Source organism: Aptenodytes patagonicus, chromosome 2, assembly GCF_965638725.1.
Source record: "Aptenodytes patagonicus chromosome 2, bAptPat1.pri.cur, whole genome shotgun sequence".
NCBI classification, from domain to species: domain Eukaryota; kingdom Metazoa; phylum Chordata; class Aves; order Sphenisciformes; family Spheniscidae; genus Aptenodytes; species Aptenodytes patagonicus.
The window spans coordinates 132,017,861-132,029,982 of NC_134950.1; the positions used below are offsets into that span (position 1 = coordinate 132,017,861).

General features: G+C 35.2%; 1 protein-coding gene across 2 annotated transcripts in view; it reads right to left on the bottom strand.

The window, feature by feature from the left end:
* PLCL2 (phospholipase C like 2) overlaps positions 1-12,122 on the bottom strand; it is a 106,256-nt gene that overhangs the window by 40,001 nt on the left and 54,133 nt on the right. Inside the window, exons 3-5 of one of the 2 annotated variants that reach the window (XM_076331227.1) lie at positions 8,127-10,613; positions 4,462-4,665; positions 1,128-1,299 (exon numbers count right to left, since the gene is read on the bottom strand). In XM_076331227.1, the coding sequence (XP_076187342.1) occupies positions 1,225-1,299; positions 4,462-4,665; positions 8,127-10,613 (2,766 nt within the window). In that variant the 3' untranslated portion in view covers positions 1,128-1,224. Of the gene's footprint in view, positions 1-1,127; positions 1,300-4,461; positions 4,666-8,126; positions 10,614-12,122 lie in introns of those variants that run through there. The other variant, XM_076331226.1, reaches the window with a different exon arrangement.

Here is a 12,122-nt window from a genome sequence, read left to right on the forward strand (position 1 = left end):
CAAACCAGATCTGCTAATCATTCTTTTCTAGGCCCTGTGAAAGAGTCAATGGATATATTCTTTGCTTCCTTCAGAATTATGAGCTTCAATCCAACATGCCCAATACAGAAGTGCCCCATGCAATTCATCTATATTGATATCAGGATGAGTTTTAAAGGTAAAGAATATTTAGGGTTTTGAGCAGTAGCTGAAGTATGAGAGGACTATTAACATTTTATCAGAACCTTGACAATCAGTCCTTTTTAGATAGTCTTTTAATAAGCTCTACTAGTACCAGTCCAGCCTATAACTCTTCAAGGTATAGTGTCAAACTACCTACTTCACAATGGGATGGACATGTTCAAGTTCAAAATATAGACCATCATATTTAGTTTATGTCATTGGCCAAATTTGCAACTCCATAACATGAAGTTAACTTCCACATGATTGCATATGCAATCTGCTGTATTGAGTCAGTAGTTGAAATGAGCCAACAATAAGGTAACCGGATTTAAGCTTACTATAAAGCTACTAATCACCAATCATATGGTGTTTTCCAGTTTACTAGCTTTGGTGTATTTTAATACCTCTCATTTTCATCATCTCGCAACCCCACCAGCAATAAACACAGCCCCACTGTTGAGCCTATCCCTAGGGTGTGTATACAAAATCTATTCATCTTATTTGATTTCATTTGAATCAAATACAGACCTCCTACACTGTAGTCTGCAGACATTTTGAATTGCAACATAACCTCAACATAAAAAAAAAAAACACCACCACCAGAAACTGTGAAAAAATGGCTCTAGCAGCATTATCTAATTAGGATTTAATAACATTTAATCCTAATTATTGTAGCAGCATTACTTTATCTTCTTTCACACAGGTACAGTTCTCTGCCTTTTCTGTGCTAGCTTTCCTCTTAGAAGTAAATGCCTGCTTGCAAACTTCAGAAAACCTTATCTTCATCAGATGGGACACTTCATCCTCCAACTAAGGGCAGACAGAGACAGCCAAGTTCTCAACAATACCTGGCTTCATTTGTATGATCCGCTAGCATATCTTTGCAGTGCTATTATACTCATCACTGAATAATGCTGCAGACTTAGGACGAGATAATTTTTTTTTTTCTCTTGCCATAGCATAACTTTTTAAGGTTTACTTACTGTTTATCTTAAAGGTTATAAGACATTTTAAAAAAAACATGCAATGGTGTGGAAGAGGCACTTGCCTTAACTCCAAGCTTCAGTCTGCAGCACTGATCAGTGATGGGTGTGATGACACCAACAGAGTGCATGCTGAAGTATCACATAAAGGAAGCTGAAGTTCATGAACGAGAGGGAAAAATAAAACATCGTTAAAAAAGATGTTAGGGTGAAAAGTACTCAGGAGCATGGAGAAGCTAGAGAAAAATACACAACTTAAACGTCTGTCTGTCTCAAAAATTCCTAGTTGTATTTGTTTTTCATTATTCTGAAAAGACACCCCAGCTCCTGTAACATGGATAAAAGCAAAAGATCCTTTTATTTCCTGAGTAAACTTCTGGTTCCAATAATGCTGGTGACAAATTACTCATTACATTCAAAAATACAATATTTTAACCCGTGACTAGTACCAGCCTTTATCACTTACAGCTCCTCCATTAACGTAGTAGTGAATGCTGACAATTTAAGAAAGCATTATGTGCTATTTGTTTACATGTAAAAACCCAAGTATCTAGTGATATGCTAATTAACTTATTATCATTTGCCTCGTTGTTTCTTTAAAAAATATATGTACCTGTGCTACGCTGAAGATATTCTCACCTTTCCATGTGCCCCTGCAGCACTGCACTCTTTTGTATTTATTTCAATGTGGACTGACTGTCCCACTGTAAAGGTCTTACATCCTTTCTCACTTTACAGAACAACGATGAGTCCTTTAAGCACTCCCAATGTAAACAAATTTTGAATAATTAAAAATCTTGGCTGAATACTGCTTTCTACGTTTATTATTATTTTGTAAAAAGGAGAGTATTTCTGACAAATAAGAATCCCTTCATTAGCCAAAAATATCATGATCCTGAAACAGCAGTACTTTGAGAATATCATTACGTGTGCCACATTGAGAATGCACACAAGGTAATGACAGCCTATGCTTTTATGGTACTAACCAAGGTTTATTTAATAAACATTTAACACAATCTCTGTTGTCAACATGATTTCATACTTACAGTACTTTACACACTGGAAGAACATGGTTATATAATTTTGACCTATATTGAGGCCTAAGCCAGCAGAAAATAAGACCAGCAGGTAATCATTACTTCCAACAGGACATCTACCCTTTCTTAGCTCTAGATAAGGCTTCTCATTATTAAGCTGAATTTTACGCCCACCTGTTAACTAATCATGTCAAAAAAATCCCCAAGCCAAAACCAACCATGGAGAAGAAATGTGTCACTTTGAGGGCTCACTATATTAATTTACACCAAAAACACACAAAAAGAACACTATCTACGATAGTATCAGACTCTAAACATCTGCCACTATAGCAAATATCAATATATGAGCTAAATAGCTTCACATCTCTTCTCCTCTCCTTGAGGAAAGGGTGATATGGATGTCTCCCACTGTTTCACAATGTGCTTTCAGAAACAAGAGCTATCAGTATGGCTCCCATGGCTGACTTCATTTTCCAGTATACCCTACAGATTTTAATTGCTTTAAACCTTTTGTCAAACTGGACAGAGTATTGGCAAGACAAAGTTTCACAAATTGAAACACATCTCATTATTTCAATTTATAAGTTTTATTTGATGAAAATAATCTTAATTTTTACTTATCTTCAATATCATTTATAGCTAGAAGCACTATCAAAGTCTTTGTCTTTGTATGAAATTGAGTCTTTATCCTTTAGGGAAGAGGAGATGGAAAAATGCTTTGAACATGCCACTAAATAAATATTCTATTATTCTTACATATGAAAATAAAGTATAGATTTCTAAAGTACACTAATATTCAAATCATGTGTAGACTACAGGATGCAGGGGAAAAAACGTATGTGAGAGACAAAGAGCAAACCAAACTTGGATTGTAAAGATTTCTGGAGTCATGAGTCACCTCTATCTAAGTGACATTCAAACAAAAAATTTAATCTGGACTTATCTGGAATAGCTTAATAACTAACAAGCAGCATCACCACATCAGAAAAAACTGCAGGTAGAGACATCTCCATCAACAAGACAGAACTTCATTACGTACGTGTTACAGGTGTAATCCCAACTATCAAGCTCATTTCCATCCTAATTATAGTGATATCCTATAAGCTACCACTAAGAGGATATACCGCTATCTTCTTGTAACTGTGCCACCACTCCAGTCAAATTCTGTTGTATTTACATCATCACTGAACTACATAAACTCTACCTAAATTGCTAATTACTAATGAGTGCTTTTTGGACTTTGGTATAGCATTATTCTGAAGCTACTTTTTCTTTAGAAAGCAGTTTAAAAGATATATATGAAACTGGACTACTGGTTTATTCTCCTTCATTTTCTTTCTTTAAATAGCAAGGACTGTTTTTAAAACAGTGACTTGATCCTGCCAGGGGAGGTTTCTCATTTTAGCACATGTTAAAATAAATGCAAAATTATCCTAGAAACGTTTACTTATTGTCAGATGTTATATCAAATTAAAGAAAACATTAAATAAATAAATAAAGGCTCAATTATTTGTGCCAGATTACTTCAGTGGAAGTAAGGAGGACATTTCAAATCACACTCATCTGGATCTTTTTTCCATACTTTAAATTAATGCAAGGCAGATGTAAATCAGTATTTCTCAGTGTATTAGTTCTTCCTTCCTTCTTGCAAAATGTTTAATTTCCAGTCTTTAAAGACACAGTTTACATATTTACTTAAGTAAAAGGGCTGAAGTTAACATTACAGCTGCTTACAGATGTAAAAATGCCTAATCAAATGAGATCCATAAGAAAGATATAGCAAAAGAAAATGAAAAAGCATGTGTAGAATTTAACACTTCAAGCTGCTGACAAAACTACAATTCCTAAAAGCAGTTCCTGATGTTTTTCTATTCTATGTTGAGTCAAAGCCAAACGAAATCAAGGTCCACAAACTGGAAAATGTAAAGTAGCAAATTAATGTAAGAGGTTTACAGATATGCAAGAAGTTTCAAGTTACTGCAAAACAGGTAAATTAATACATCCTTTTCATGTTAAATCCTCTTCATTATAACCACTTTGCCTTCTGAAGTGTACAAACACTTACGTATTTGCATGCAGTATATTAATCTCTGTTTTACTCAATATGAAAACACTATCAGTTGCTGCACATTCATGGGAATGACTTTCAAGCACGTGTAACGAAGCATGAAATAGGAAGTCACAGGTTAAAATGACCTTTCAAAACAGGCATGGTACTGTATATTATAAAAAGAAAGTCTTTCAAATAGCATATAAAATAACCACAAAGGACTACTCACCATGTCATATGCTGTTACAATCTTTTTCAAGACCTCTGGAACAATCCCTTGGAGCTCCATCGTCGGATACTGATCATTGAGATTCAGTACTACCAAGGGTGTATTATCAGGCCCAACCAAGCGTGTAGACACTGCCAAAATGCACTGCATAAGATTTGCTACAGGAGAGAGGCCACATAATTCTTTGAATGAAACTACTGCATTCTGCAAAAAGGAAAGAAAGAGTTTCCTTTACAGTTAAATATGAATTTTAATGTCTCATTCTTTCAGGATAAAATACTTCACTGTTATAGTTGAGCTACAGTGTGGAATTACCACAGCTTTTCCCTGAAGAACTGGCAGTTTTCCAACACAACCAGTATCACACATATATTTTACCAAAAATGTTAAAAATTCAAACAGAATTCAATACTTGCCACAAGAAAAAAAAAATATTTAGAACAAGTATATCTGGTCTCTATCACTACTAAAATTAACCACGCAAATAAACAAATTCTAAAACATACTGGTTATATATTTTGAAAAATTCTAAAAGACATTTCAAAGTAATTTTTAAAATGCCACCAAGAGAAATAAAGTATTAGGTGCTGAATGTCTGAAATAAGCAAAGTGAAGTGGAAGGAGGAATTCAGCCCATTTGTAACTTTAAACATACCTGAACTATAGTCCAGACGTGCTGTGGATCTGCTGGCTCCCATTTGGTGTGATTCACAAACCCAGCACTCCACTACCGATGTCATTCCTATCACAGAATCACACTTAAATAAATTTTTAAGGTACTTTAATATAAATACCAAATTTGTACCTTTCCCTAAATTTTATTATAGTTGTATTTTATATCCAATATGGTAGAATATAAAACCATACGTTTAAGCTTGAAGACAATTTCCAGTATTAGAAATACAATGTGACTCCAAGTAGCCACTGAAATTCCATGATGGGAATATTCTCAGCACTGTAATGAATTTAGGATTTTTGTACCAAGTGGGAGCTGGTGATCTATGGCAGGTCTGGAGTTTGTGTTCCTGTAGGAAACAAAAACAAAAACATGGTATATTTAAGTTACAAATGTGCTCAGTGCTCCTTTCTCTCACATCTTACCCAAGCAGGGTATCTGACACAGATTTTCATTTTAATCAAAACCACTTTCCATCTTTCTGGCATGGTAAGACTCATTTGTGGACAAATTTCTTAGAGAGACATAATGCCAACCTTAATGCAAACAGGAATCAAACATGAAATATTTTGCTGTCCCTTTATGAGACAAAATACCCAAAGTAGACTTCAAAATATGTATATATAGCATATTCATGCAAAATTATGTGAATATTAAATTACATCTACTACAGTCACTTACAGTGTCCTTTAACTCTGAATAAATGTTTAGTAGCATCTAGTGAACGTCCAGGAAACAGAAACTACTTTTATTAACTGGACCACACCTTAATGACACAATAATTACATAGTTGAAAAGACAGACGTTGGGAGTCCATTCAAACAAATTTTGTTTGAGATGAACTTCATGGGTAAGCCATTATGAACAACAATTTTACAGAGAGGTTAATGAGGACCCAGGGAACGTATATATTAACTAATGGCAGGCAGGACAGAACTAAGGCTACAACTCTTGCCTTTGGACCTCCAACCCTGTATCCAGAGACTATCCCTCATGCCGTCAAGCAATTTAAACATGGAACATCACATCCAGTTTAATCACTCATGTTATATTTTTATCAGTGATTAATATGTAACAACAAGTTATGACATCAGCTTTTGTCACGGTAATGTAGTAAATAACAAGGAAGAAAAAAGGCTAGCTATTTGTATACAGATTTAGAGAAACCATTAAACTCACTACTGCACACTTTCTTTTTTTCTCTTCTTCCATCTTATATTAAAGAAAAACTCAGCTTTGCTCTTTATAATCTGGCTTGTGGGGACATTATTTCTGTATCATAAAAATCATAACAATTTAACGCAAAATTTCAGTAATATAGAAATTAAACAAATCTCACATTCCCTGACATAAGTTGATATTTATTTTGAGTGGTTTATTTACTTTTATTAGCTGTAAAACTTTCGTTACCCAGTTTAAATTGTGCACATTATATAATCTGTCATTAAAGCTATGCAAAACTAATATTCCCTCATGTACCTAAAATATCTTCTTGATAGCATTTTGAGAGGTGATAATGATGAATTTAGCTGATAGCACAACTTTCAAACTGACAGAATAAAATACATAAAATACCTTTTAATATCTCATGTTCAAAGAAACCACACTGTAGAGCCTGTTTCCACTTATATCAGTTCTGGAAAATACTGCAGCATGCACAGTAAAGAGTTTAAAGTAGCTACAAAAACTGTATGTTTTCACTGTTTCCTCAAATCTTAGGTTCAGCTCTTCCTTGAAAGGTATCTTAAAATACAGTATCCTTTATATGACAAAATTCCAGCCTTCAATAGGTTAACTACAGGTGAAGTTCACTTTATATGTAGCTCATAATGTGAAACGTTTATAAGTCAAAATATCATCCCCGTATTTTTTTAATAATCTTTTAGTATAGAAATTTTATATACCAAGTGGAATGGGAGACCTTCATAATGCTGTACTAATTTCTTCTTTCACATGAAGTAAAATCAGTTTTAAAACTGTTACTATTAAAATCTCTTCAATCTCTTATTCACAAAGAGCATTTATCTACACTGTTGTGCCCTTAAAATGCAGAATCAAGTCTCAGACATTTCCTTTCATCAGTTTCCCCTTAACATTACGTAAGAGTAAAAGGATTTAATAGGTCACTTCATCTGGAATGACTATGCTTAATTTTATTGATCACTGCTAGTATTCCATCAGAAGTTTAGAGATAGTTAAAAGCTTTATTAACTAAAACACAACTTTACAACTCACTTTAATGTATGTCTAAAAGGGTTTATTTACCTGGAATCTTTACTGGAATCTCCAAACAATGCATTTTTGAAGTGGGATCTCTTGACTTCCACAAAAACAAGCACCTCAGCCTGTACTTTTTCCTGAAATTCAATGTGTTTACTATACGTGACCTTTAAGGTAAGGTAATTTCTTCTAGAGGATGCCTTCTAATACCTTAGCGCTAATTCCATGTATTTCTGACATATTGTTGCTAGGAATAATCATGGAAAGCAAATGGTCTTTCAGAAAGTACTGCCTTCTATTTGGGAATGAGGAAAAAACAAAACCTCAGTGAAACTACGCTAAACATACTTTCACGTCCAAGAAGTTTTCTAATAAGCAGGAAAGTCTCCTTTTTCTATCAGCTGTATCTTCCTCCTGCATTTCTATTTAACTTAATTTTCTAGAACTAAAATATTGCCATACCTTCCTTTAGTGTATATCTAACATTCCTTCAAAGACATAGGACGAGTCAACAGGCTTGAGTTCTAACACTGGAGTCATATTTCCAGTTCACATTCAACAAAATACGCATATGCATCCAAGGTTACCTCAGTAGACAGTATCACCTAAAAGGCTGCTCTGACATAATCCATCTTTAAAGCTGTTCCAGCATTAGACTTGAATAACGTAACTTAGAAAAAGTAGCAAGACTCTTAGAAACATATATTCTGTACGCATCGTAATACAAAAATACGCACAAGAACCGATAAATTTGTTGTAAAAACTGTACCTGCATATTTTCTCTCAAATCCGTGGCATCCCGAATAGGTTGGAGAGCATTCTTGAACACTTCATCTATTGTTTTAATCCATAATGTTCTCATAGAAGCATATTCCCTTGATTTCTTGCCCTTTCTCACAGAGAGGCCCCGCTTATGAGGTTTCCCACCACCCCTTCGATTAGTAATGGCCACATGCACAAACAAGGAAGCATGTGCTAAAATTTCACCAGTTAAAGACTGCAGAGGAACGTGCCGATAACCAGTCTGTAGACACTCAAAAGGAATAGTGTATTGCCCGATAAACTCATCCCCAATGTAATCATCATCCAGTACTACAAAACGCACCATAGCTAGTTCTGGTAAATTTATTTGGAATTCAAAGCTTTCATCAAAAATTGGATTATCCCCATTCTGATGCATAGTTTTCGTCCTTTGCTCTGCACAGTCAGCAGGGATTCCATGTATTTCAACATAGACATAAGGATCCACAACGTCACCTTTGGCACCTGATCCTTTGGGTTTAGGAAAGTTTTGCCCACTAATGATTTTAATGTGAAGCAGCTGAGGCGAAACTCCAGGCACGGTGTCTTTCGTATTCGCGCTAAAGAAGGATACTTCTTCTCTCATGATAGCAGGACGAAGGACATAGCCACAGTTTCCATTTTGTCGAAACCAACCAATGTTAAGATCCATCATTAAGCCAGGCGTTTGAAAGTTCATTGCTACTATCTGACAACCACATTTCCAAAAGTCCTGGGGATTCATATTACTAGAGTCAATCCTCATAGGACTGGGGAAAACTCTCGCAAGGAAACGTTTGTTGTAATTTACAAAGTCTCCTGGGTTTTCATTGGCATATTTGCTAGCAAGCACTTCGTTAAACGAGCACACTTCCCAGTACTTCTGGAGCTGAAATGATACTTGAAACTCTTTGAACTGAACTGATTTACATATGCTTACCAACTCAGAGAGTTCTTTGCAGAGCTGAAATCGTTTCCCCATCATCGAGTTTTGCTGTTCTACCCCCTCTTTCCCCACTCTCTGTGACATTTCTGCTCCTTCATCTTCATCTGTAACATCTCCCTCTAGTCCAGAACAATTAGAGGAAAGCTTCTTTGCTTTAATTAGTATTTTCCCTTTAAGTGATTCTGGTGATGGAAGATAAGACTCTTCAATGTTTGGAGACTGTGTATGTAGTTTGTCCCCCAAAATTTTCTTCATGTGTTGTACCATAACTTTCTGCTGCTTAATAGAACAATGATTTTCTAAACACAAAATAAGAGGGTATTCTGAAGCAAAAAATGCATACTTGTTAATAATGTCAATCACACTACGGAAGACAATCTGCGATGTCATTGTATGCCCTGTGTAAATCACAGGCTCATTATCTGGACCATCCCATACATCCAGTTCAACACTTCGACAACCCATTTTAAGAGCACGAATGTAACCTGTGATGTCAGAAGGTCCTCGAAACTGATCCTCTATCAAGTATGTATTGTGAGATGAATTTATAAAATAATGAGATAAAGGTTGCTTCATATCTTGACAAACTTTTTTATGTTCTGGATCAAATATGTGGCAGTCTGGTGAAGTAAGGTAATTCGTAAACCCATCTATAGAAAGACAACCCTTTTCCTGGCCCTCTTTGGCTGGCTCGTATTTCTGAATAATTTCAAGGCTTATTTCTTCCGTGACGTGTGCCATACCCTGTTCTGCTTCTAAAAACATCATGAGGTCCTTGGTATCTAGGAACTCTTTATTGCTCGAAAACTGAACCAACAGGAAATAGATTTCAGGTCTGGTACAAAGCTCATGAAAAACTTCAATAAACTCTTCTTTTGTTACTTCAGTACCATTTTTTTCCTTGGATCGATGTAACTCCTTGAATTTTAGTTCAATTTTATTAGTTTTTAAACCAGGATTTAAGTCTTTTATAAACTGTACAGCATTACACAGGGGTATATGTCCCAAATTATCTACATCTGATTCACTGAACATTTGTGAAAGCCATGAAGTCCGCATATTATCTTGAGTACTTTCTATCATATCTAGAGTATGTTTCCCATAAGAAATCAGGTATCTTAAGCCAGTAACCCAAATATTTGCAATGTCTGCTGAGTTAGCAACAAGATCTAGTGACTCATAGTTTTCTCCATATATAATTGAAAACGCACAGTCTTCTGATATCTGGTCATATATCCCATTGCTGCGAAAAATATCTGTATTTTTTCCTGTTCTTACTTCTTTGATTGATTTAATATCAATCTTTGCTTTTTCAGAATCCTTTTTTGAAGGTTCCCAGCGTAGAGACTGCATGTCTGCATCTAAAAGAAAATATCGGTGATACACCCTAGAGTTGGATCGAATTTTTTTGAGCTCAGAGCCTTCAACCATCGCGTTTATACAGTCACTTGCACTGCTGATCTTTTTCTCAGTTGGCATACTGCTAAACGACACAGTCTTTTTCCGTTCTCGCTTTTGTTTCGTACCATCCTGGTAAACAAGGGGGGAAAGAAGAAAATATGTGTTAGTATGATTGTGCTCAACGTTGAAATAGGTTTCAACTTATAGCTGAAAGTTCATAAAGTAGTTCAAAAAGGTCTAGCATCTGTGCAATGACCAGTAAGATGGAAATTCTTATAGGAATCATCACAAATGAAAATACTAATAATGGCTTATATTTGTTCTTGCCTATATAAGTAATGTTCCAGGGTTTGTTGTGGATTTTTTAATATTTTGTATGAACAGAAAATTTAAAAAAGCAAGTTTTGAATGCTAATGAAATAATAATGCTGTATAAATGCATTTTATTTTATCAGTAATAACCTACTGACAGAGATAATGGATTCTACAGCCAAGGCAGTAGGAAGTAAGCTTTCCTCTGAGTCCTTATATAGTCCTACAGATACTTGCTGAACTTTGTCAGTAGAGAATATAAGGCTTTAATACCATGCCAACAGGGTCCTCATGAACAGCAGAGAAACATTAATACACAATTAACTATGTAACATCCATAGGACATGGTCCTAATCTAAGTATACAAGATGTTAACAGCACTTACTAAGCACAGCTCCCTTCTCCACTGCACCCATCCATGTTCTTCCCACAGGCTGCTGAGAGCATTGACACATGCATCCCACCCCTATACTAGGAAAACATCCACATTAGTCTTAAGAAGCTACACTGAAACACAAGTGACTGCACTGGAGCAGATATAATTCACTGCAAGTTCTGAGTTTCAGGAAATATGACAGTGACTCAAGAGGGAACCGTCTCAGATGATTAGAGTTTAACTGGTTCCAAAGAAGCTGCGTATCATTAGAAAGAACTTGAATGGAAAATGCAAGACCTGGTCAGAAAGGGAAGCAAAAGTGATTCGCCTTTGCTCTTAAAACAATGACATAACCCGAAGGTCTTAATTCACTAGAGAAAGCTTGGGTAGAAAACTGGATATATAAGCCACTAAAAAAAAAAAAAAAGTCATTTAGCTACCTCTATTTGCTGTTTGTATTAATTCAAACAAGTGCAAATAAACCGGTAATGGATCACTTAAGTATAATCAATTTCATTAGAAAGAACTGAATTTAAGAAAACTGTGTGCTTTCATTATCTGCATTTTCTGAGACCGAAAAAATGCTGCAAGTGTTTTGGGTTTTTTTAAAAGCGTCATGTGTCTTGATAAGCTAACTTTTAGTCCAAAATAATACTTCCATGAAATAATCTTTTTATATTAGATACCCTATTTAGAAGTGTTCTTATATTCCAGCATGGCTCAAAAAATTACTTTTCCAGCTTTATACAAAAAGAATGTTGATTTTCCCTCTAACAGTTTTCCATTTGAAGTATGTTCCAGTGCAAATCAGCGTTGCTTATATGGCAGAAAGGAGAGGGAAAGAAAACTTTCAACAATTGCTACGCTGAACAGATGTTCAAATAAAAACCATCCATTACAGAATGCATTTTCAGTTCAGGGCGTATGTACTGTATGTTTAATTTTATTAA